Here is a 27,075-nt window from a genome sequence, read left to right on the forward strand (position 1 = left end):
AGAGTGACGTCATAGGTGATTTATTTTTCAGAATCAGAATCAGAAAGAAGTTTATTGCCAAGTAGTTTAACACACACAAAGAATTTGTTGTGGTGATTGGTGTAATACAAAAGAGCAAATAATATTAAAAGAAAAAATTTACAACATGTTGGTTTTAAAGTGCCGTAAGTAATGAGTCAGTACAAAGGTGACCTAGGATGTGCGTTAATGTGACGCATAATAAGCTCAGAAGTGGGGTCTTTACGTTAATGTGACGTAGAGTGGGTTGGTGGGGCAGTCTGTGGTAGACGGGGGAGAGGGGGTCCGGGGGTCCGGGGGTCCGGGGCCTTGTTGACGAGCCCAGCTCATATCTCTCTATAATTATACCACCAAATGCCTGATGATGGTTCCATTTCTTTTTTGTGCAGTGCTGTAGCCTACATTGCTTCCTGACACATGGTGATGCATCAGATGTGGCAGCAGATCAAGTTCAGCATATCTCATGTGAGTTTAAGCCAAGCACCAAATTCAGGGCTGAAGCCAACCAGGAAGTCACAGAAGTTGCAGTTCATGGACAGACCACTGGAGGGCGGCTCCAAAGGTAAGTCATTCTCCACTGACACATGTGAAAATGTCCATATTTGCAGCAGAAAAATAAACATAGGTACAGTCTAATTCAAAATGCAATAAGTTGCCATTGTTTTCACATCTATGACCATTTTTTGGGGGTTGAGGGTGTAATTTTTTTTGTACCATGCCAGGCAAATTTAAAAACATTCATTCATGATATGGGGTAGAGACTTTTGATTTTCAGTCACTGCCATACTATGAAGCTTTGCAAAGCAATTTGCTGTTTGTACTAACCCAGCGTCATATAGATACAGATATAGAACATAGATGTTGACGAATGACCCACCCACAATAGTGTCCTAATGGGTGGCGATGGTTCGGCACATCTTCTAATACAACTTTTTCCCCACTAGAGATGCACTTACTTCATTCACTGTGTTTTATTCAAGGGGTTGAAGCATGGACGCACCTGTGAAATGCTGCCCCCATGTGCTTAGGGATGGAATTGCTTAATAGATTTTAAGCGAGAATAATTTTTTCTGGCGTTACATCCGTTTATCAGTCCATTGTTGTAAAAGTTAATACTGCATGAAAACAAAAGTCACAGTATTTAATTTACATTTGAGAAGACTCCTACCCTTTAAAAAATGAGGTGTCCAGAAGACTTTATTCATATATGTTAATGCATTATCTTTTTTTTATTTATCAATAATCTATAAATGAGTGACACCCCAATTAGGGCCATTTTGCAAAATGTTTTTCGTTGAGACCTCAAGTACATTCTGCTAATAATAAGTACTTGAACTAGTTTCATCTCCGCATTTAATTATGGTTGCCTAACCTTGTGTTCAGTAAACAAAAAAATGAAAATAATAAAGAGGGAAAGGACAAAGGTAATGTCATTCATATGCATGCATCTTAATTTCTAATCGAAACACTTAATTCTGCATTATTCTGCTGCATTACACTTAACCACAAACATAACACCTTCACCACTTCATTTCTTATGAATCTAAAGGATGGTGCTCTCTATTCTAGAAGAGGAAAACACACATAATGCCATAAAATGTCAAAACACTTATAGAACAACTACCCATTTATTTCTCCATCCTTTTCTTTTCATCATACCCGCAGCTATAACATTATCTCTAGCTCTTAAGATACAAGTTTTCGATGATAACATTGTGACTCTCTCTTTTAATGCACTGGTTGTGCTGCAGAAATAGCAACCTGAGCAACACTCCCTTCTCTGAATACTTTTAAAGGTCTTCACAGCCTGCCCTGAAGGTAAAATGTGAACTTCTGTGTTATGGATATCGCTGGCATTGCCTGAACCACTCTCTTTTAGCATTTCCCTTTTGTAACTTGTTCTGATCATGTTTTAACACACACTGGAGTGCTGTCTCACCATTACTCCCAAGAACAAAAGGAGTTACATCCCACGACCTTCCGAGTTGAACAAAGAAAATAATCAAAGGAAGTAAATTATTAGTTGCAGAATTTGCAGTCAAATCCAATCCTGTCCGGTTACATTATCCAAGTAAATTCATGTGAACAAAGCATGCATGCAAGGTATTTCCAAGTATTTATTTATTCATCTCAAGGCTGATGGATTACAATGGTGCACTGTGAGGGTCAATTCTCGATCACTACACTGATGTGAGGACTCCAGAGTCCACCTGGCACAAGGACTTCATTCAGATTAGAGGCTTATGAGTGCACATTCAGGTCTGTGACTGCATTGTTCATATTAAGGTCATTTTGGAGGGTGTGGTGGGGGTTAAGTGACAGAACTCTTCACCATAATGGATAACCATCAGGTTTTTGTGTGCGAGTTTTCGGCTTGGATTTAAACAATAGTTTGTTATGTAATAGTCTCCTCTTACTCATCATGCGCTTTTCTCCTGGCTTCTTATTCCCACCTTGTTTTTTCCCCCTCCTTCTACCTTTTCCCTCCCCCCCATCTGCTTTCACCTCTTCTGGGCCTTCATTCTCTCTTCACGTATCAGTTTACGGAGGTGTCTCGTCCCCAGGGACAAATTGTCCCTTCTTTTCTTGCACTCACATCGGTGTTGTATAACTGAAGTGACCTTTTGCTTTCTACTGTATTTCCCACCGAGACGTAATAAATCCTCAAGAAAAATTGAAGCTGTGGAATTACAGCCTAGATTTTTGTTACTCAAACTATAACCATTCTTCAAGCTCCTCTTCTAACATTTTTTGGACCTTTTTTGGGGATTTTTTTTTTCTTTTCTTCTCTTAAAGTCTGATTTAAACCCATTTTCCAGCCAATCTGCATTGATCTATGCGTTACAATATTACTACAGGCTGTTGGCTTGTTCATAAACTATACATCCCATGCTGAAAGTCTGTGTATTGGTTGAATATTTATCTATGCATAAGATGGGAAATATACAAACAAAAAAAAATGCAGCCATAAATGGTCATCACAAACATATTATAAAGCCTACGGAAACTGGCCAATTAGAATAAAGAGCTAAAATCTCTTTAAATAAAGGATGAAGTGAAGGAAGCCTAAAAGGGCTCGTTAAGGTACATTACTCAAGTTTTGGTACTGCAAATCATGCAGGGCTACTCTAGTAGAGTTCCAGAATAAAACACAAGCATGTGCAGACCCTTTTACTGTTCCAACTGAATAGTCTGTTAATGTGGCAACAACAATGAAGTAATGTACCAACGATGAGGAAGAAGGAGAAAATAAGGCGCTGAGAGATGAGGAAACGCTCACGTTTCAGTTTTCGAGAAAGAAGTCTGATTTTTGACTGTTTGCTCCTCATTTCAACACAGAGAGGAATGTTTGAACGCTAGTATGAATAAAACCAACTACCTTTGATATGAAACCTGAAATTATCTCAAAACTCCTTTCAAAACAGTCGCCAGTTCAGCACACATGGAGAACATTAGCGTTCGTTTTGAGTCACTTATCGCACTACTCCTTTGGTTCCCACCAACGTCTGGGAGAATTTTCCATATCTTTAGCTGTGTTCAACAGTTCATCAATAACTTGTGTGTTGGGTTGTTTTTCCCATGAAATACAGACGTCCGATACTTGTGGAGGAGGAGGAGTTTGAAGATCATTTGAGCCAAAACAATGTGCTCAAAAACACTAAAGTCCATTTTAGAGTCAATTCCAATGAAATGTCATGATTCGTCAGTCTTAACAAAACCTTTTTCTTGAAACTCCAACATTTTGCCCGCTGTGAATACTGCTTATCTCTAATAAAGTTGCCAAATATGAACTAACTTTTGACAGGGATGTAAAAGATATAGGAGTAGCATGGTGATGAGATGGTTGGCAATACCCCCTCACAGCGACAAGGTTTCCATTTGAAGCCAGGCGGGAGTCTTCCTGTTTGGAGTTTACGTGTTTACCCCCATGCCTACATGGATTTCCGTTGGACACTTTGGCTTCCACCCACATTAATATTCCTTAGGAGTGAGTGTAAACAAGCATGGGCGCCTGTCTCTGTGCATCCCTGTGATAGACTGGATGTGACCTGCCTCTCATCCGGTGACAGCTGGGAGAGGCTCCAGCCGCCCTCCCCGCGGACCCTGAATGAATAAGATGTAAGAAATTGGTGGAAGATGGAGAAATGTAGTTAATAACTGAAGCTGATCAGCATATTTAAACCAGCAGTCAGCTTCACAGGCTCTCTCAAAAGAACGCATGGAAAGGCCTTCCTGTTTATTTAACATTCATTATACTTATTGTTAAGGCTACAACCTCATTGAAAAGAAGTATATCTAATTTTAATCTATGAAAGGTAACTGTTTAATATGGAGTTAGAAGACATCCTGAGGCTTTATGCTTGTTTGAGTGCAATTATCTGATGATTGGCTACTCATCTTTTGATGCATGTTCTGACTGTCGGCTTCTGATTGGCTGTCGGAGCAGTGATGCAGGTCTGACTCATCTTCTATTCTGAGCCAAAAAAGCCAGCATGGGGTCCTGACCTTTTGTCTCCTTGGTGACCACGGTGATGTCATCACCTCAACCTTATCAACATCAGTCTCTTCTGTTCCCCCCCTCCATTCATCTTACTAATCCACTCGAGTTTGTTGGCATCACAGGCGAAAGGAGCGCAGGAAATCAAGGCTCGGAGACACGGAGGATGCAGTTTTCAGCTGATATTAACCCCCACAACGCGCCGCTCTTTTGCTGTGACTGTGCTGACCCCGCTAACAGGCTTTAATGGATTCACCCGAGCATCTACTCGTGTTGGTGTATATCAGTTTAAAATTAATGCATTTTTCCGGGCACTTTTGTATAATTAAATGATAATAGAGGGCACAAGGGGCGTCCTCAACTAGAGCACTGAAAGAATAGAGTAAGGAAACTTGGAAATGTTCCCAATAAGGAAATTTAATCTAAACTATATATAAGAGTATGACAATTATACAATAAAATAGCAATAAAAATGAGTGATCTGTAACTATCTGCAGACTTTGAACATCTGTGTTTGTATGTAAAGCCGTCTGGGATCTGTGGTTAGTTGTTTGGTGGTAGCAGGGTGGAGTAATTGATGTATAATACACGGTCATGGGGGTGGACAGAGTGGAGGGACGTGAGTAAGCACATATCCAATCTTCCATAATGTCAAATACTTGGAAACGGTATACTCAGCGGATCTGCAACAATACAGCTCATATTTTCTTTTTTTTTCTTATTATTATTTTTCTTCCTGCTCCTTCCAGACTATTAAGATACCAAAGAAGCCCCAGTGTTTTTCCTTCCCTGTCACAGTCTGATTTATTTTCTGTCTCTCAGTGTCTTGCTCTCTTTTTTTTTTCTCTTTCAGATTTCTCCTGTTGATCATAAAGTTGAGAAGTTCAAAGAAAAAGCGAGTTGCATGTGGAGAACGGCAGGGACGCGGCCGAGTAACGCCAAGACTGTAATGAAAGTCAGCCTCATTCTTTACACACTCTTACATCATCTACACTCTCCAGCAGCTGTTTTAATCACAAGTGATGAACTTCAGCAAATCAATTCCTGATTGAGCAGTGAGGCTAGGGGATTTCTTTTTCTTTCTTTTTTTGCAAAGATAAATGTAGACGTGTGGAGTTAATTTGAATGATACTCAAATTTAAGCATTAAAATGTGATATTAATGTCCTGCTATTAACGGCTCTCGTCGTTTTTTAAGGTTTTCCATTAGATTTTGGATTTCACTCATCCAAAAACTTTGACTGGGGTTGATGTCAGGACACTCAACTCCTTACACGCCAAAGTAGTTCTAGGGTCTGGCTAAACTGGGCCTTTGGAAATTGTGTCGTGACTCTGCTGCCCCCTATTGGCGGACGGATCACATGACACACAGTTCATGCACTGATATATATATATCCTTTATTTAACCAGGTAAAAAACTCATTGAGATTAAAACCTCTTTTTCAAGAGTGACCTGGCCAAAATGGCAGCATAAAAAGAATACAAGAATACATACATACGAACACAGACAGTCAGTCACACATTCCGGGGAAACAATAGTAAAACAATGGTAAAATTTACACAACGGGGCAGTCACAAGAACGACAGAGCTAATTATTATTGCAATAATAATAATAATAATAATAATAATAATAATAATAATAATAATAATAATAATAATAATAATAATAATAATAATAATGCAGTAAACTCTAATAGGAGAAACGTATTTTATTCGTCCTTTACGTTATATCTCTGCATTTCTACCTTAATTGCACAAATATTGATTTCACTTATTTGGCTGTCTCCAAGAGTCAATCTAGATTAAAAGGATATGGTGTTGATGTTTCAACCTCCGGCTTGTCCTCTTTAACTGCCTCAAACTCTGATCCCAAACCATGAAACTGCTTTCAAAAAGAGATGAGAGGAGCTGATATGATTTCTCATTATTGAAACTCTCTCCAGCGCTTTACCTGACGACACTTTATCTCTCCTTATTGAACTCATCCTGTTTAAATTCCTCTCTGGAATACCACCAACTGAGCTGCAAATGTGCAGCTATGCCCCAACATTTCAGAGATATTACTGCACCGCATTTTCTTTTAAACATTGTCCTCTATGTAAACTTACCAACATGACTTCATGAACAAGTCCTTACTGGAAAACTTAAAAAAAAAAATACTCCCTAAAACATCTGTTTTTTCTCAAATATCCTACCATCAAAATAGCCAAAATGAATTGCTTATCAGCTGCGGTCACCACTGCATGGTCTTGGAGCGGGTCAGTTTCCTGGTGAGAGCGTGGCGAACAGTCAGCATGTAGGAGCGGCGGTCAGGCAGAGGACGCTGCTGATCCATCACCAGCCTGTCACACACCAGATAATACACAACAGGTTCACAGAGCCTTCTGGTCTGGTTTACATGAGGCAGGACAGGACAAATATCCACAACTGTCTTGCTGAAATTTCAAATTTAGAATATAGCATTTCATTCTGTGCATTTTTGTGTAATAACATTCATCATCATCAGTCATAGTGGATCTTAGTTGGCAAAAACAACTTTAAGTAAATAACATATATACATTTTTCACCATGTTTATTTATATATTTAACCAAAAAAAAGCAGATCAAGAAACACATGTGGGCAATACTAAGTACCCCCTATCCTCCTTAGGATGTTAACACCAGGTACTACTAATCATAAGGCCTCAATGGACTGATAAGTTCTCAGACGTCTGGAGCATTCGGGTGTTTGTTAACACAATGCCAGAGAGGGAAAGACATAAGCAATGGTTTTAGAGAGGTGATTGTGGCTGTACTTTAATCCAGAAAAGGTTAGAAAATCACTTCCAAACAATGTGGAGTTCAGTCATGCGCAGTGAGTTTTCCTCTCTGGAATTCTATTTAGCAAGTTTTCACAGGAAATCCCAGAAAATTCAGAACCCCCAAAAGACCCCAATGTCAGGCTGGAAAATGCTCAGATAAGTACAAAAAAAAGCCAAGAGGTACATCTAAAATCCAAATGTAAAATGTTGTTAGCACCTTCAGAAGACTAACCAAGTAGCTTGTTTAGAGGGTTGCCTGTAGAAACCCTCTTAATAACATTTGAACAAACCACAAGATGTATGGAGATGTATAGATATATACGTTTTGCAAAAGGCAAACACATAATTTCAGACAAAACACTTCATACCCATCATGAGGCATAGAGGTGGAGTGGTAATGGTTTGGGATTGTTTTGCAGCCACAGGACCTGAGCACCTTCCAGTCTTTAAATAGATCACAAGCTTCTCTGAGTACGACAATATTCTAGAGAAAAATGTGAGGCCATCTGTCCGACAGCTAAATCTTGAAAACTGAAACTGGTTAATGCAGCAGAACAATGCTCCCAAACAAATCAACAACACGTTGACTGAAAAGGAAAGTTGCAATGGTCCGATCACAAAGTCCTGGAATTTAGTGATGGGACCTTAAAAGAGATCTGCATAAATGAAACCTTTCTCCACAACAATGTGAAAGACTGATAAAATCTTAAACGTCAAAATGACAACCTTAAGTTAAAGGTGTGTCCATCAATACCTCACTCACTCAGGATCCATCTGCCATTCTGCTGTGAAACATACATTACATACAAACTATATGTTATCACATCCCATTTTTTGTATCTGCACTATGTAAATATACTTATTTCTTATTTTATTTATTTATCTAATCTGTAAATATGACATACTCACTGCTGTGCCACATTGCCGTTGCATCAAAATTTCATTTCATGAATATCCCAAATGACAAATGAAGTCTGTCTAAGTCAATGAAGTATCTAGTATCACCCACATGATTTCTTTTTGGTTTAATTTTTGTTAAATAAATTTTAAAAAATACATGGTGCCATTTGTTAGAAGTTGTATTAAGCTAAGAACTTTAATCAGATGATTTTTATTATCTTTAAAAAAAAAACAATAGGATTAAAAGACAGGATACTAAAGCTCTAATCCAGTTTCCCACTTTTCACAAAAATGTACGTCTTTTAACTGTACATTAGTTAATTTACGAATCTCGCCTAATGAGAAGTCGTTTTCACATCTAGGCTGTATCTCCTGTGTTGTGTCAACTTGGAATATTCAAATATAATATGATCAAGACTAATCCGGTGGCGGCTCGGTTACCACACATTATGTTCCACAATCCATTTGAACAGGAGCAAACCTAATGAGCTGCATCACCGCCACTTCAACTGCTAGAACTGCTTCAGCCACAGAGAGCTCTTTGAAACCACATCTATACACAGAGAGACAGAAAATTAAAGTGTTTATATTACAAGAAGCAGTAGCCACACCACAGTTATGCAATCGTGAGCATACAAACCTTAAATCTTTGGCAAGTTTCTGTCCTTCCTCAGTTGTCACTTCCCGGCCAATTTCCAGATCTGACTTATTGGCTACCAGCACCGTAGGAACAACTGACACACAGAGAGAAATGACAATAAAGCAACAGAGCCATGTTGTGGCGCGCAGCTTAGACCGGCTTCCAAACAAGGAATGTGCGTCAGCTCCATGTGTGAGAGTGACATTAGACAGATGTCAGACCAGAGTCAACTGGACAAGTGGACTCGGTGAACTCACAGTTCACAGGGATGACAAAAGAGTTGTTTGCAGCCATATTGTAAAGAGAAAGTTGTCAAAGTCTTCTATTGTATGACAAGGGTTTAAAAATAGGCGTGAACTTTTGTGCCGCTTAGAAAAGTGTCTGCCTACCGAGGTTCTGTTTGATTTTGTCAATGAGGGTCTTGAGTGGAGGAAGCTCCAGGAAGCTGAGGCGTTGTGTGATGGAGTAGAGCAGCAGGAAGCCGTCAGCCCAGCGGATGGACGACTCCAGGGAGGACGCACAACTCTCCTGGGGAGTGTGTCATTCAAAAATTATTTAATTTAAATCATTTCTGGCATCAAAACATTGTTAGATCTATTGGCAGTGGTAAGCATTAGGAAATATAACACAGAATTGCAACATTTACATGCTAAATATGAAGCTATGAAAAGCAGGAAATTAACTTAAAATTATTTCCTCTTGTACTTGGAAGCTGAAATTTTCCATGTTTCTAGTCAGATGTTTAAACTTCGTTCCCCCTGAGGCTGGAAATCCAGCGTGGAAAGTCTGACCTCAGAATCCAAGCTTCATTTGTACTTTTAATAACAGTTCTGCCTTTCTTTACTCACATTAATTCATAGATACAGATAGTATTGTTCATTTTTTACCCTTGGGCATGTATGCTGTATAAACACTACAATATTGTTGTAAATTATAGCTAACAGTGGTAACATGTTGTTTGTTCGTTTTCTCTTTTTCTTTTCTTTTCTTTTTTTGGCTTGTCCATCGTTTGGTAAGGTGCACGGTGTACAAGCAATCCTGTTGTTTTGAAGTAGAACACAAGTAGATTATATCACTTTTATAAAGGCTGCAACACAAAAAGAGCAGGAAATGAAGCAGATCTGTTTAAAGCTTTACAAAAAGAAAAGAAAACTTTACCCCTCATTTTCATTGTATTTCCATTCTTTTAATCCCTTGTTTAAAAAGTAAGATTTAGATATGGAAATATATGTGTTTTTTAACTTAAGATTACTTTTTATACAATGCTAAACTAAGCTAAGTTAGTCAACACTGGCTAAGCAGACAAAACTAAAGACTGTAAAGCTTTAATACAATAGAAATGATGGCAGGTGTAATTCTTCATTTTTAGTGTATAGCCTAAATAGCAATGACATCAGTGCTGATGACATACAGAAATCTCTTTTTATGGTTCTAAATCATCAGACATAGAGTCCAAAATTTACCTTACAAGGTAAGTCCAAGATCTCCACATCAACAGCCTCGTGGTCCAACACTCGATTACATCGGTATGTCACCTCTGCAGGAACATCCTACAGATTACATCCTGCCCCCTAATGCATGATGGGCCAAACATTTTTCCATGTCACCACTGGAAAAATATTTATTAAAAGCTCACCTTTTTTATGGTCGTATTCGCCTATAAAGCGCTTGGTTATGAAGCGAACGCAGAGTGCTGCAGACAGAAAACAGACATGGTCCAGTATTTCTCTCACATGTTGTCCATTCACACACATGAAGTTTAATTACAGCATTTGTGTCTTTGCAGCATCCTAAACTCACATCATGTAGCCTATATGTGATTGTTGTAATGGCAGCTTCCTTGTTTAATCGTTTCCTGTGTCTGTGTGTAAGGAGTCTGGAGAGTTCGTGTTTGTTTGACTGCTGTGTCTCATGTTAAATGCTGGCTGCATTTCGGCAGCACTAAAGGGTTGCTCGAGTTTATTTGAACTGTCATTTAACTGCATACACCTGCCTTAATCTTGAATAATCTTCCAACAAATATTTGCACGTGTCAGCCCCTCTGATATGCATCATTTGGGATTGTCGATGTCGCCCCCATGCTGAGGTGAATGGGCATGGGCCCAAACGTGTGTCTGATCTGGGTCACACTTGGGTCAGACACATACAACCCAAGCGATCAATTCACATAGAGCTAATATAAGTAGATACAGTACTTATTTAGCCCTTTTATATTTCAGATGGGTCAATTTTACCTGAGAGAAACAACTAACAGAGAAGTAGTTCAAAATGATCACAAATGATGATAAATGTGGCTAAAAACTGTAATAATCACAATCTTGTTATTATTAATGTACACAATTTAGATGCAAAAGAAACAATAGATTGGACCAACAAGGATCACATACATAAAATGAGAAGGAAGACTAAAAAATATTGGTCAAAAAGATGCAAAATCAAAACAAAATTACCAAAAATTGACACAAAAAGACCAGATAGGGATGCAAATTGACTTAACAGCAGCAAAAAGAGCACAGACTGAAAAAAAGATGCACAAAACAACCATGATCATACATAGAGTGATCAAACAGAGATAATCAAAATAGAAAGACATGACACACAAAGAGATTTATATAAAGGCATCTCAACAAGGGGGTGACAACAATGAGATTCAAAATGACCAAAGAGACAGATAAGAAGCACAGATTAATGAAAACGGATGCAGAATTAACACAAATAAACAGAAAGACTGCAAACACACCGCCTTGAGGTTGTTTTGTGGTCATCTGACATTTATAGAAGCAGGTCAAAACATTTATGCTTCATTACTCAGGAAAGAGGCTCAACTTCAGACCTTTTCAAGGTTTCCATTTTTAATTAAATCTTTGCGCAAATGTCAAATTGCACGCCCCCTCTTTACCTGTTTTTCCAGTGTTCTGAGCTCCCAGAATAAGGAGTTTCACTGGGACCATTTTCCTGCTGGAGCCACTGTTCGAACGTTGTCTGTCCCTTCATGAAAGCCCCACAGAGGAGATCAAAGTCAACGGTGCAGATGCAAAATGTGGAAATTTCACATTTTTGCAAGCAGCCTTGCAGGACCAAGCAGCACCCGAGAATCGTTTGCACTCAAGTCTAGTGTTATGGAACAATAACGAATCCAAAACAACACTTATGTGAAATAATATTAATTTTAAAGCGAGAAACAAAAAAGAAATCTAAAGGAGGGAAATGATCAACTCACTGTCCTGTTTCAGACATGGAGCGGTCAGTGAAAGCAGAGATGAGACTGTCTTCTCTCTTCTTGTGAGCCTGTGTGACTCTGTTCCTGTTTGGTTATAAGAGCTCTCTTTCTTTGGGAACGGTGGATGACAAGAGCCATTTATCTGAAGGAAAGGGGGCCAGGTCCAAGCATAACTCCCGTTTCGGATACAATCAGGACACATATGGGCTTTTTCAATGACTTTAAACCCACCCTAAAGCCACTCTTTAGGTCTCAAACTTAAAATTGTATTCAGTTAAGGTGCTTTTAAGTTGCTTTTGTTTTGTTTTTTTTAAACACAATGTTAATTTTACCTTCTCATTAACAAACAAAGACTGTAAATAATAGAATAATTAGACCTCTTTCATCACTGTGAAAGTGTTTGGGTAGAGCTAAAGACCCAGAAGCAGTTTGAAGTCTTTTTTCAATAAACAATGGGGCTCTGTCTTCCGAGCCAACGCACTCAGGACACTTTTGGAAATGTTTTTGCGAACAATTGCTGCACAAGTGCAGTTTCAAGGCAGCCATGCCGTTAGTGTCTTCGCTCATTAGTTCTCGCTGCGACCGTGAATTATGTCTGGGCCGGCTCCTTTCAAGCCTTCTGTACTGCAGCCGCCAAGAGGGCCGTTTGGCAAGCACCGCCTGGAACGCTTGCAAATCAGACATTTTAATGTTTGAGGAATAACAGTTTACTCAAATTAGATTTTTTATTTCTAAGATAAAGGAGTGGAGAGGGATTTAAAAGACATGACAAGGTTAGTGCATAAAATGAATTTATAACTTAGGGAGAAATGCATTTAAAACCCCAGAAAAAACAAAGAGCAGTTAAACTGTATACAGGCTAATTTACTGGCACTGGATGTCAAGAACAAACTATAATTCAGAGGATCAAAAAGATCTTTACTGATTAACTTAAAAGGTTTGTATATGAATGCACACGAGAACACGATAAGGACTCTTGACATAACAGTTGGTGCATCTTATTTAGCTGCAGAACTATATTTTGCAGTAAAACAACCTGTTTTGGTTGTTCTGAAAAATGATGCACAAAAGAAAAAGACAAGTGGACCGACACCAGGATACCTCCACCATATCTCACTGCAAAATGATCAGAGGGGCTTTATTCTCCCACAGCTTTAAAGATTACCTTATTTATAAATTGTTCTTCTTGCCTTATGTGCTATTCTGTGATATCTTACATGACCTTCATTCAGAATCCTGGTCAGTTCGCTGTGCAAATTACATTTGAGTCTAGTACTCTTCACCGCTGTAGACTTATAGTCAAGACCGCCTAAACTGAGACCAAGAAAACTACCAAGACCAAGACCAAAAACAAACCTAGTTATTTCATCATCTTGCGTGAGTTGTAGAACATCAGCAGCATCCTGGTTCAGCTAGTTTCCATATGAGCTTGTATTCAACTGCTCAATAACACAGAGAAGTGGATGATGATGTTGAACTCACTATAAATGTTTTCATCAATCAGCTGAGATCAGATACGTGTGGCGACTGCACTACCACTATTTCTACACTTTAAAAAACTGTGCCTGCCTGGATTTATGTTACAAATCCCTTCGGCGAGACCGAGAGACCCGAGCCCAAGACCAAAGACTGCTGAGGTCGTGACAAGACCAAGGCCACAAAAAAGTGGTCTGGAGACCAAGACCGGTCTTGAGGACTCCAAGTCTCCGCTGCTCCATGACGACCAAACGGGGGTCGTGCTGGTGCAGCAGGTTATGTTTTGGAAATGATGGGGAATTTCCTTTCATGAGTACTGGAGGGAATGAGGAGTGAAGAGCTCTTTGATTTGTTGGTGTTTTCTTCAAATATCAACAGGTGTGAATTCATCCAGAAATCACTTACTCCACCTTTAACTCATGCCTTCAGTTTCTAGAACTAGGCTGGGAAAAATATCAGTTCATTTATGAGCAGCAAAGCCCTCATTTCATTCAACTGAATCCATCAACGGGGTGCCAATAAGTTTAACGAGTACAATTCACGATCTTAATATTGTGTTATAAATATAAGTCTAACACTGTGTACAAAAACCACTTAAAGCGGAGTAAAGGCTTTATTACTTATGATTTTATTTATATTTTAGTGAAACAATTTCAATGTATACAACAACCAACAAGGAAAACTTTAAATTATAGAGTGACGCCACGTTTGTTCTGAAAAGCGCGTTTCATTTGCAGATAGGCGGGAGCGTTGTTGTTTTCTGAGGTTTTATGAGGTGTTCAGCAAACGGAAGGCTCGTCCACGGCGGCAGCTCCCTCTGTGAGCGCTTTGACACACTTGGCCATCGTCTGGGAAGCCCTGCTGATGGAGTCTAGACACAGGAGGAGATTATTAATGAGCCTGGCATTTAGATTTTTCCTCATTTGTTCATGCTTATAAATGACCGAACAATTATAGGCTAGTGACAATGCCCCAAAAAAATTGACATACCCCTACCGGGGGTAGAACAAAACCTAACAATGTTTTTCCTCATCTCTAAGGTGTCCCATATATGAAATGGATTCTTAGGTTAAAATATTTTACTGCAAACATTGTTAAATTGATACATATTGTTATGCACCCCAAACCTAAAAAAGAACCAAAATACAGTCTGGCCGTATGGGAGTTAAGATATATAAACTCATGTAGATTAATAACAGAAGCTCTGACAGCTTTGAAACTTGACATAATTGTGGTCAGGAAGTTGCTTTACCTATTAGAAAAACCTGGATGTGAATATCTTGATGTGTGTTACATATAAAGACCTTTGAACACTTTTCCAAAATAAGCGGACATGCAAAAAAAGAATATCTATGCAGAATGTTCTCATTTACTTTTTAGTTGCCTGGCCAGGAATTGTCATAGAAACACATATCATGGCTTGTTGGAAAGACGGGGTTGTGCTGAATCCAGTGATACCAAATATGTAAAGATACCATGCATAGGCAATGTGGTACATCAATAAATGTATGAGGTGTCCCAAATTAAAGAAAGTGAAAGATTGAAATAATCAAGCCTCCACAGCTGACCAATTCAATATTGCTGCAAACTAAGCAGGTAACTTGCAGATATATATATGATGCATTAAATTAATTATACACTCATATGACACCTTTTTATCCATACTTGAGATAACACTTTAATTATGGATACATGTACTGTCATATATGATGGCTTGTTGGAATATGTGGTTATGCTGAATCCAGCAATACCAAATATGTAAATAGCATGCATAATCATCAATCACTAAATATAAAGCTGTCCCAAATAAAGGAATATGTTGCATTAAATAGCAATGCAACATATTCTGTACTGTACTGTACTACACTGTACTATACTGTGTGACATCCCCGGGGGATGAGTCTAGCTAATACAAAAAAAGAATATCTATGCAGAATGTTCTCATTTACATTATAGTTGCCTGGCCAGGAATTGTCATAGAAACACATATCATGGCTTGTTGGAAAGATGGGGTTGTGCTGAATCCAGTGATACCAAATATGTAAAGATACCATGCATAGGCAGTGTGGTACATCAATCAATGTATGAAGTGTCCAAAATGAAAGAATACCGAAACATTGACATATTCAGTGTCCAGTCCCAAGCCCATAATCAATGGTGAGAATGCGGACCAATTCAATGTTACTGCAACATAAGTCACCTGAGGTAAGCACTACTCTTTATTTATGATACATAAAAAAATTGTATATTTCATAATGGAAACAAATATCCAGTAGACTTAGGTTAAATTGAAATAGAACACCTTTATTAAAATATTTAAATCCACTTGAATTTATTTTTGCTCAAGTCATTACTGCATAATGGAAAATAATTATGTCTTTTCTCTAAACTAGCAGAGGGCAGTAAAGCCTGTACTGCTTACTTAACTTCCCTGAGTGTGATCTTTGATTAAAGTGTTGTAGTCTGTAGTGAGCTAGCTAGCTAGTTAGGCTACTTGGTGGATCCAGCTATAGCTATCTACATCATTGTCTTCATGTATCCAGAGAAAAGGCACCAGTTTGCAACCTTCAAGGATATGAAAACATCAGCAGGAGTTAGTGTATCTAGACAGATTCACATGGATTCAGATGTGCTCTTTCGAGGGTTACTCGCTGTCTCCAAAGAGAGGTGTCCATGGAGACTGTGATGTCTCATGAACTCGCTGCTGTCCCACCCTCTTTGTTTTATGATGATGGAAGCATGAGGAAGACAACAAAAGCTGACCTTACTAAGAAACTGGAGTCAGTTGTTGGAGAGACGCAACAACTGCCCAGTGTTAAAGAACCTTCAGGATATCTCATCAATGGTATGGCTCTTCTGCAGAGTCTCCATGATTCAGGCTTTCAGAAATTCAATGACCTGGGTGAGTGTATCTGGAATAAGATCACAATGTTAATGGGAAAGGAAGGAATCAGCTGTGTTGTTTTAGGGCCTGATTTACTAAAGGTTTGCGTGCGTAAAAACGTGTGCAAACTTGACATCACCCGCAAACCAATGTGCAAGCTGATCTACTAACAGCGTGCAAAGAGGACTGCGCCTCTCAAATGAGCAAAATAGCACACGCTGTTCATTAAGTACTTTTGCCCTGATGAATAATCAATATGGGGCGTACCCGCCAGAAAGCGCTAAATACTGGGAGAGGAAAATGCAAATAGGTTCATTTACCACACGCAATGAGATTTACCAAGCCTGAAAGTTTTTGCGGGGATTGTGATTGCGTCTGCATTTAATACGTTCGAAAGGAAGATGCTAATCTGCCCAGCATTACGCACCGATGGCTGCTGTTATTGTGGTGTTGTGCCGTATTCAGCACCCCTGCCGTGAAAAGCACCCCCTCATACACACTCACACAAACACATACTTAGGAGTTTATATAATATATATACACAAATATTATGGAAGACAACACAGTAAGCAGGCTATTAATTAATGACATCAATAACCATTTACCCGATTTTTGTTATCTGTGACTGTGATTGTGGGAAAGTATGACTATTGTGGAATCCATGAGCGCATTTAAACATGAATTATTAACACAAAACTGGACGCTAAACAGAACGTGACACGGAATGAGAATATAATTTTTGTCATTGTGTGTACGTTGTCATTTGTAGTAAATTAAACATGAGCATTTAGTCCTTTTTTACATTTACTCGTGAATAAGAGATCTGAGGGTTATATATGTCGACGAGGGGGTGCTTTTCAAGGCAGGGGTGCTGAATACGGCACAACACCACTAATATCTCTAACTCCAACTCGTCTAATTTCATTTTGCGTTTGCGAATATCCTGCTTTCCATCCAAACTCTCCATGGCGCAAACCGTAAGACACGCAACACCTCATTTAAATACTGCGGTTTGCGCCTGTTATCAATTGCGCAAGCATTCTTAGTTGATCACCCGCAAAACACACAACAACAGCACGTGCAAACTTTTCAGTGCACACGCAATTTAGTACTCTTTATTTAGGATCTTAGTAAATCAGGCCCTTAGTGTTTCACATACCTGAGGATCAGTGGGAACAAGGCTGCTCTATGTAGCTTTGTCAGCAATTACATCACTCGTACTGGGCAACAGATAATCTTTTCAGAGAACACAGTCATATTGGTAGGTGGCTTTGAAAATGGTGAGGAGGTCAAGAGGGTTAGCAAATCAGGTGTTGACTGCTTGACAGATCTTTACATTGACCAGGAGGTTGTGTGATACCACAAGCAGCTTGTACAGAATTGGAGTGACCACTGCCTTCACAAGACTGAAGACCCATCTGACTGAATTAAAGGAAATGGCCAAGTTTGGACTGTCTGGAAGCCTAGAGGAAGCTTTGCCTTTGGCAAGAAAGTATGCCCTCCTACTGTATGGCCAAAAGAAAAAGGAGAATGGCCGTCCTTGCAACAACCTAGATGAGCTGAGGTACATAGTGGCATCTACCACAGATTCTTCAGCAGCAAATCTACCCCCAACAGAAGATGCCTTCCAGCAACATGTATTAAGAGCCTTATATCAAACAGCAGTGTGGCGTAACAACCACCTGGCCAAGCCTCATCTCTGGAACCCAGTTGGTAGAGAATGGAGGCTCAGACAAGATGGGTCCATTGAACCCGTCATGTGCCAGAATGCACCAGCACCTAAAGAGGTTTGAGACATCACCCACCTGTAGTGTAAAGATGGAAACTGCAATAATACCAGCAAATGCCAGTGTCTTTCAGTGGGCTTGACTTGCACTGAGTTTTGCTCTTGCTCTTTCCAAGACTGCCCAAATATGACCCACTTTGTCACTGATGATAATGTGAATGAGTGACAGTGATGGCTACCAAAAGCAGCCCATGAAAAACACCAGCCAAAGAGCTGGGGAGTTCAGCGTGAGGAGGGGGCTCATTCCTCCTCAGAGTGTTTTGTTTGATGAACATTTGTTTAATTTGAGACGGTAATTTTATTTGTACTGTGTGAAGTTTAGTTAGTTTTATTAAAATGAGCATGCATTAGCTAGACTCATCCCCCGGGGATGTCACACAGTATAGTACAGTGTAGTACAGTACAGAATATGTTGCATTGCTATTTAATGCAACATATTCCTTTATTTGGGACAGCTTTATATTTAGTGATTGATGATTATGCATGCTATTTACATATTTGGTATTGCTGGATTCAGCATAACCACATATTCCAACAAGCCATTATATGACAGTACATGTATCCATAATTAAAGTGTTATCTCAAGTATGGATAAAAAGGTGTCATATGAGTGTATAATTAATTTAATGCATCATATATATATCTGCAAGTTACCTGCTTAGTTTGCAGCAATATTGAATTGGTCAGCTGTGGAGGCTTGATTATTTCAATCTTTCACTTTCTTTAATTTGGGACACCTCATACATTTATTGATGTACCACGTTGCCTATGCATGGTATCTTTACATATTTGGTATCACTGGATTCAGCACAACCCCGTCTTTCCAACAAGCCATGATATGTGTTTCTATGACAATTCCTGGCCAGGCAACTAAAAAGTAAATGAGAACATTCTGCATAGATATTCTTTTTTTGCATGTCCGGTTATTTTGGAAAAGTGTTCAAAGGTCTTTATATGTAACACACATCAAGATATTCACATCCAGGTTTTTCTAATAGGTGAAGCAACTTCCTGACCACAATTATGTCAAGTTTCAAAGCTGTCAGAGCTTCTGTTATTAATCTACATGAGTTTATATATCTTAACTCCCATACGGCCAGACTGTATTTTGGTTCTTTTTTAGGTTTGGGGTGCATAACAATATGTATCAATTTAACAATGTTTGCAGTAAAATATTTTAACCTAAGAATCCATTTCATATATGGGACACCTTAGAGATGAGGAAAAACATTGTTAGGTTTTGTTCTACCCCCGGTAGGGGTATCTCGAAAACTAAAGCCCTTTTTGACAGTTTGTCACTAGCCTATTACCTGTCATGTAGAAGTCTTTAGCGGTGATTTGAGGTGGCACCAGAGGAGCCGCTAGAAGGTCCTGGTTCACATTCTGACGGGAACAAAGAGAGGAGACCGTTGAGAGGACGGATACTCAGGTGGGATGATGTCACACCGATGGCGGGCCTACCTTAGTAAGTTCAGTGGCCTGTTTGAAGTAGTTTGCCGCCTCTATGTCATCATAACGAATCAGGTTAGGAGACACCTCGGCTAGCCTGGAACGGACCTCATCCAGCGAGTCGTAGGGCAGCGTCACTCCAGCCAGCTGCAAGCACAGGGAAACGTTACTTTCAATGACTTTCATAAGCAGTGTTGGGAATAACGGTGTTAAAAATAGCAGCATTACTAACACCGTTATTTTTTCACAGCAACGGGTAATCTAACTAATTACTACTTCAAACGTTACAATGCCGTTACCGTTACTGACAGTGAAATGTGGCACGTTACTATACACTGATATGATATCTAATTGAACTCTGGCCCTGCCAATCAGTGCCAGAGTTCAGGTAGGTGGGAGTTGTTAGAAACGCGCCACAAACAGCCTCACGAGAGATGCAGGAATGGCGAGTCCGGAGCCGTCTGTCGAGGGAAAACTGGCGTTTTCGGGATGGAAATATAAACACTTCTTTAACCTCACTGGGGTAAAAGGCAAGAACGTACATGTGAAGTGTACATTATGTCCCAGAGCAAAGTGTTTGTCCACTCTAATCTGATGAAACATCTCTCAAACAGACTGTGACAGACTGAACTGAATGCTCTGATAGGCCGGTTTGTCCAAACAAATGTATCTTTAGTTGTACCAGGCATTTAAATGAACAAGAAATATAGATACTTGAAGTAGGTCTACAGTATGTGCCAGTTGTCTGTAGCTGTGTGAAAGTTTGACTTATTGAATGTACAGTACAAGGACTTTAAAGCACTTTATTGTTTATCTAAATATTAAAAGTTAAATGTTGTTCTACTCTTTGCTAATGGCCTTTGAAAATCTTTGACATATTTGAACTTTTTTAGAAAAACACAATAGTTTCCCTGGTAACTAATTACTTTTATGAAGGAGTAATTCAGTTACTAATTCAATTACATTTTGGGGAAAGTAACTAATTACTTTAAAGTAACTTGGCCAACACTGTTGATAAGTGTAAAAGCATTCCCCCTGACCTCAGACACAGCCCTGATGACCCTCCAGTCCTCTCTAGCCATCCCAGGAGGAGTGACGGCCACTTTGGTGTGCTGGCTCCTGCCCTCCGTGTTCACGTAGGTGCCGTTCTTCTCCGTGTATGCAGCGCCAGGTAGAATAATATCTGCCATCGGTGCTCCCACATCACCGTGATGACCTAGAGGAATTCAAAACTAATATTGAGAAAACATCCGGAACCTTAAACTGCCTCTTTCTTCACGTGCGTACCCTGGTAGATGACAAGGCTCTCTTTGGGGAGGTCGGCTCTAGTGATGCAGCCCGCATCCGCTCCCAGCAGGAACAGAACTTTGGGGGGATTCTTCCTGATGGCGTCCACGCCGGCCTTGTAGCCCAGATCCAACGCCGCCACTTGACTGGCCACCCTTCGTGTGGATGAAAACACACAAGAACAAGCATTTAGATCATTCCCGTGGAGCACAGACACTTAAAACAACTAAAATCAGCTGAGACGGCTGCGGAGTTGTACCTGTGCAGGACATTCAGAACCTTCCACCCGTCCTCCACTCCGCTGCTGGCTCTGGCATTCTGAGCGATGGTGGAGACGGTGCTTAAGATGGCTGCACCATCTTCTCTCTGCAGAGTAGCGCTACCGACAACCACCACTGGACGCTTCGCAGCAGCTATGACCTACAAACAGAGAGAGGACCAGAAATCTAAGTACCAAATGATTGAAATCCCCCTCACACAGTGATCTGACTGCGTGTGTGCGTGTCCATCACCTGGCAGAAGGGATGTGTCCCATTAGCCAGCTCCTTCAGCACAGCCGTCTCCTCTCCCAAGTGGTCATATGTGTAGCTGAGGTCAACGTTGTGGCCAACCATGGCAACATGCAGCTCATTGTGAAGCCAGCTGGAAGAGGAGAGAGTCACATCGTGTGATGGAAGAAAGAGACATCACAAAAAAACAAACAAACAAAAAACTAGTGATTATTTTTCTACAATTTTGTCAACGTACCTCTTGCGGATTCGGGCGTTGAACAGCGGAGCTTCGTAGCGCGGGTTGGTTCCCACGAGCAGCACCAGATCACTCTCTTCAATGCCAGCGATGCGAGAGTTCAGCAGGTAGTTGGAGCGCAGATCGGTGCTGAGGAGAGAGCGAGGAGACAGCTGCGTCAGCTAGTGGTCGCCTAAGGAATCACGGGAAGACGAGAGCGCCCCTTACCCCGCCCCGGCCATGGGGAAAAGCTCCTCGGTGCAGAGGTTCTCAGAGTTCAGTCTGTTGAGGAGATCTTTGAGGGAAATCAGAGCCTCGGCATCCACCATCCCCCCGGCTATGGCTGCTACTTCATTACCCTGCACACTCTGAAGCTGCACACACACACACGCACACACACACATTAGCATCTGCTGACTTCAGGACGAAAACGCAGCTGAAACAATGTCCACAAATGGACAAGAAACCACATTACCAGAAACATTTAAGACAGAAACTGATCCGTTAGAGAAAGAAATAGACTTACTGCTCCGGCAACACGAGTCAGAGCATCCTCCCAGGTGGTTGGTGTCAGCTGACCTGAGCCATCTTTTACCAGTGGTTGGGTCAACCTCTGCCTCTTCAGACCATCGTATGCAAACCTGTGGACACATTAAACCCAAGTAAATCATCAATACTTCCCTTAATCAAGTATGTATTTGGTAAATGCAGCTGTAGTCCAGGTAGCAAGACACATCCCCAATTTCTGCATGTCAAAACAAGGACCCCACTGCCAGTAATATGTTACTCACTTGCATAAAAGCCTCAGCTAAATGAGTGCAATGTTGTTCTTTTCTCAGATACCTGGTCTTATCGGAGATCCATTCTTCATTGATGTCCTCATTGAGCCTGGGCATCACCCTCATCACCTCCCCTCCTCTTGTGCTCACCACGATATTGCTGCCGACAGCGTCCAACACGTCGACTGACTCCGTTTTTCTGCAAGAAGACAACAGGAGACGGAGCTAAAGAAAGCATTAAGGCACTAAAACTAACAATGTTACTGATGGGCTGCATTTAGAGTTTTCCAGGAAACAGGGTTTTATAGGGGCTCCCCATCTCCACAGCAGTAACCATGGGCTAAACAAGACATTGTACCCAGATAAATGAGATCCTTCAAGACCTGTTCCTACCTGGTCTCCCATGGCCGAGCGGTGAAAGCGTACGGTTTGGAGGTAAGCGCTCCGACAGGACAGACATCAATGACGTTGCCCGACAGCTCTGACATGAACATCTTTTCCACATATGTCCCGATCTGCAGGTTGTTTCCTCTCCCCGTCGTTCCCAGGTCTTCAACGCCGGCGATCTCACTGGCAAAACTGAACACACATGGAGACGTTGATATGCAACCCTTTCACCATAGTAAACGACATAATGACATCAATCCACCGACTCACCGGACGCAACGCGTACACTGGATACAGCGGGTCATGATGGTTTTGATGAGAGGCCCGATGTTTTTGTCCTCCACCGCCCTCTTTCCTTCTGTGAAACGGCTGCGGTCTGAACCAAACTGCATGGACTGATCCTGAAAACACAAGTGAGGTTTCCGTGAGGTTTATACATTAACAGACTGCTATCTTATTGGGCTCGTAGTTACCTGCAGGTCACATTCTCCTCCCTGATCACAAATGGGGCAGTCCAGCGGATGGTTGGCTAACAGGAACTCCATTACCCCCTCTCTGATGAGGACACACACATTCAGCAAGCCTCTTAACTATAGATTCAGTTTGATATCTTAAAAGCTTGGCTAAATTAAATCACATTTAAATCACATTCAAACTGAACAACAAAGTGATGACCATGCCGTTTACCTGGCTTTGCGTGTTTTGTCTGAGTTGGTGAGGATGTTCCAACCTTTCATGACAGGCATGGCGCAGGCTGCTACCGGCTGCAGAGGAAACACGTCAATTACTCCGACATTTCTAAGATTTTCTGTACTCAAGCATCTCGATATGTGTTCATCAGTTTGATGTATTTCAGAAAGATGTTATTGATAGGAAATACCTTTGGAGCTTTCTCAATCTCCACAAGACACATGCGGCAGTTTCCTGCTACAGAGAGACGTTCATGGTAGCAGAACCTGGGGATCTGAATTCCAGCTTTCTCACAGGCCTGAAGGAGAAGGGAAACAGAAATTGATATATACAGATATGCACATGTTGACAGGTATTTTGGTCCACTCCTCATTGTATAGATGTTCAGTAAGATTTAGATGAGACTGATTGAAATCCTCTTCAGAATAGTCCCGTTTTGTTTTTCTCTATTCTTAGGTTCTTGGGTCTTTTAACTGTATGTTTAGGGTGATTATCCTGTTGTAACACCCATGACCTGCAACTGAAACCAAACTTTCTGATACTATGCACCGTAGTGAACACAATGATACCAAACAGCAGAGTGACGACTTTTCATGCTTAATATAGTCTGTATGACTAAAGACACCTCTGATGTTAAATACAGGAAATATCTTAGTTTAACATGTCACTATAGTCAAATTATATATTTTCTCGGGGTACCCACTAAAGTGGGGCTGCATCAGACAGTAAGAAACGTGATCTTTCATCAAGGTCAAAGCCTCTGGCAGAGCCAAACCTTAAGGGCTTTGATGATGAACTCGTTAAGTTTTCTGTTACCATGGCAACTTAAAACAAGACAGATACACTGTTTTCTGATTTTGCCACTTGTCAAAATGTGACAAGTCATCACTGAAATGTAACTCTTATGTGTCTGCTCAGATGTTTTTTAAATTAATGTCCAAATGTAATTAAATACAAGGTAATTGTTTAATAACATGCAAGGCCCTGACTTCACTTAGTTTAGTCCCAAAGTTTAATTTACCATTTAGCTCCACGGGTAGCTAAAAGGGACTTAGTAAAAAGCCACTGGTGGTTCTTGTCTCCCCGTTGACCCCCTGATGGAAGACCAAGTGAAAGACCCAAGTGAAATGCCCAATGCCAACCCATATTCAGTTATCATGAATCCTTGCTTTTCCAGATGAAAACACGTTGGCCACCAAGGTCCTCCGTGGTGGATGAGGCCGATCTCAAAGTAAGCTATTCAGTAAGTAATCTGAACGTGATTATGTCCGTCTAATGTTAGTTATACCCAAGTGTGTCGCACCTGGTCCCCGACAACACAAAACCTTTAGGTTTCAATGAAAGTTCTGGTAACATTTACTGTTTCCATGGCAACCCAAACACATAGACCAATAAACTGTTTTCAGATTTTGTCACTTGTCAAAATGTGACATGTAGTCCCTGTAGATTACCTGATCAGATGTTTTTAACTCAATATTCAAAGTTTATGTAAATGAAAGGGTATCGGTAAATGTGTCTAGACACCACTTTCGTGAATCAATGTCTGTAAATTATGTTGAAATACAAACTTTACTTATCCAGAGTTAATGCATAGCACAAAACACAGATGTCAGGGTGTAATTTTTGATTCACAGCAGCTCCAGAGGTAATTATAGTGTAGTGCTTATTTGTTTGCAGAGAATTAATCAGACGTTTCCTACCTGCAACACTGTCGTTCCAGCCTCCACCTCCACTGGTTTTCCATCCACAAACACTTCCACCATATTGCTGGCAGCACGCACATGATTGCGCACTAAAAATATAAAATGCTATTAAAAATACTTAAACATCTTATATAATTTACATTTTAAATGTAAAACCATTTACTTACTATATAAATGTATAAAAAGTGTTAAATTTCTATTGTGATGAATTGAACATGAATCAACCAAAAGTATAAAAAGGATAAAACTTAGCTCAAAATCTGAATTTAAATTTGTTTTCCTAATATACGTCTACCCTCTACATCTGGAGATTTATAAAAAGACATTATAACTTTCGTCATTTATCTTAACCTTTATAAAACACAAACATCCATGGATCTTACCGGGATGGGAAGGAGCCAGGCTGCTCTTGGCAGCTCCAGCTAGCGCTCGGCCAACTGACGGCAGTCGTAACATGACGCTGTGAAGATAAAACAAAATAAGCTCATTTGACATGCCACACATTAGGATTTATCAATGATTTAATGATTTATCCATTCGTAAATCTGTGATCTGAACTGGTTCAAAGGCAACAAGCCTTCAATTCTCAATACCTGCACACTGTAACAGACATTATATGTAATAATATTATTCCTGAGTTAGAGACCAAACATTTTACATTCACTACAGATACTCAAACTATATTTGAGAAGCTTTATTTTATTTCAAGAGAAAAAACAAATGAAATGTATTAATACTCCCAATTTTTCTATGTCTTGATGTATTAGTTTCTGCATGTTGTGCATTCAGCTGTGTACTAAAGCATAGCCGTCTGCCCTTCTGTCATGATGTCACAACATAAACCCAACACTGATTTATCACTTAAAGTTACAGTTAAAAAGGTTGACTGAAGGGAAAACATGAGGTTCTTTCAGGTTTTTCACCTTATAATATCAGATATATAACATATCATGAACAAATACATCTCAAATGAATCTTATTTAAATGAAAACACCTTGAAACCAGCAACTTGAACGTTGTAGTTTTATTATATATTACACCCAGAGCCTCAGCAGCTACACTGCTGTCAACAATAACACTGTCACTCACTGCCCTGCAAGGTAACCTTTGACGGATCTCTTCAGAAAGGAATATTAAAATCCCAGTTACAATATAATGTTGGACAGATTAATTGCCATGCTTCCCCACCTGCAGAGAGTTTGCATGAAGTTGAGGAGATGACTGTTTACCGGCCAGCGCTGTTAGCTAACACTCAAGGACACAAGGATGTGTGAAGGTAACTGGAGTCACGCGATCCACAACCACGGTTCCATCCACATTTCAGATAAACACTTACATTGTTATGACTATATAAGTGCATGATAAAATCTTAGTTCTTACCTTCTGCTATTTGGCCTTCTTGACCAGAACAGCGGTGATTTTTGTTACAACACCAGTGTAGCGGCTACGGTGTTAGCGGAAATGACGTAACTAGTTTTTGTACGAGATCTTACGTTTCATAATAAGAGCCTCGCTTTCTTTCTTCCTACCTCAGTACTGCTGCACCTTTCACTTTTTAAATTCTATATACGGTATGTTAATAAGTGCCACATTTGTTTATTTACTGTTTTTTCTATTCATGTAGACTGATTGTGTTTCAAAAGGCCTTATATCTAATAATAATAAATGAATAATAAATCAAAATTCTTGATTTCAGTTTTGTAACCTTAAAAAAAACCCACACCTTTCTTTCTTTCTTTCTTTCTTTCTTTCTTTCTTTCTTTCTTTCTTTCTTTCTTTCTTTCTTTCTTTCTTTCTTTCTTTCTTTCTTTCTTTCTTTCTTTCTTTCTTT

The 27,075-nt window shown here is 40.0% G+C and overlaps 2 protein-coding genes across 6 annotated transcripts; both read right to left on the reverse strand.

Annotated features, from left to right (window-relative positions):
* Positions 1–2,489: 2,489 nt before the first annotated feature.
* On the reverse strand, positions 2,490–12,180 carry zgc:110699 (uncharacterized protein LOC325371 homolog). 5 transcript variants are annotated; one of them, XR_009770957.1, is made up of 9 exons: positions 12,078–12,180; positions 11,757–11,845; positions 10,494–10,550; positions 10,321–10,394; positions 9,247–9,385; positions 8,858–8,951; positions 8,699–8,770; positions 6,625–6,858; positions 2,490–4,122 (listed from the first exon to the last, which is right to left on the reverse strand). XR_009770957.1 is itself a non-coding variant. In XM_061716089.1 (9 exons), the coding sequence occupies exons 1-8, from the start codon at positions 12,092–12,094 to the stop codon at positions 6,750–6,752; spliced, it is 651 nt and encodes a 216-aa protein (XP_061572073.1). In that variant the 5' UTR covers positions 12,095–12,180; the 3' UTR covers positions 2,490–4,122; positions 6,712–6,749. The 5 variants fall into 5 exon arrangements, 4 of the variants coding, with proteins under 4 accessions (XP_061572073.1, XP_061572074.1, XP_061572072.1 ...); XM_061716089.1 differs by having other exon boundaries at positions 6,712–6,858; XM_061716090.1 differs by lacking the exon at positions 2,490–4,122 and adding an exon at positions 5,918–6,398 and having other exon boundaries at positions 6,712–6,858.
* Positions 12,181–14,158: 1,978 nt separating this feature from the next.
* On the reverse strand, positions 14,159–26,731 carry LOC133424904 (NADH-ubiquinone oxidoreductase 75 kDa subunit, mitochondrial-like). Its single transcript, XM_061715485.1, has 19 exons — positions 26,625–26,731; positions 25,628–25,704; positions 25,242–25,333; positions 23,732–23,839; positions 23,539–23,615; positions 23,325–23,406; positions 23,122–23,252; positions 22,858–23,043; positions 22,529–22,663; positions 22,212–22,326; positions 21,914–22,059; positions 21,707–21,835; positions 21,472–21,601; positions 21,219–21,379; positions 20,960–21,114; positions 20,713–20,888; positions 19,685–19,819; positions 19,534–19,606; positions 14,159–14,424 (listed from the first exon to the last, which is right to left on the reverse strand). Exons 2-19 carry the CDS (start codon positions 25,698–25,700, stop codon positions 14,333–14,335), a joined length of 2,196 nt encoding a protein of 731 aa, XP_061571469.1. The 5' UTR covers positions 25,701–25,704; positions 26,625–26,731; the 3' UTR covers positions 14,159–14,332.
* Between the last annotated feature and the right edge of the window lie 344 nt (positions 26,732–27,075).

This window comes from Cololabis saira, chromosome 24 (assembly GCF_033807715.1).
Source record: "Cololabis saira isolate AMF1-May2022 chromosome 24, fColSai1.1, whole genome shotgun sequence".
In the NCBI taxonomy this organism is placed as follows: Eukaryota; Metazoa; Chordata; class Actinopteri; order Beloniformes; family Belonidae; genus Cololabis; species Cololabis saira.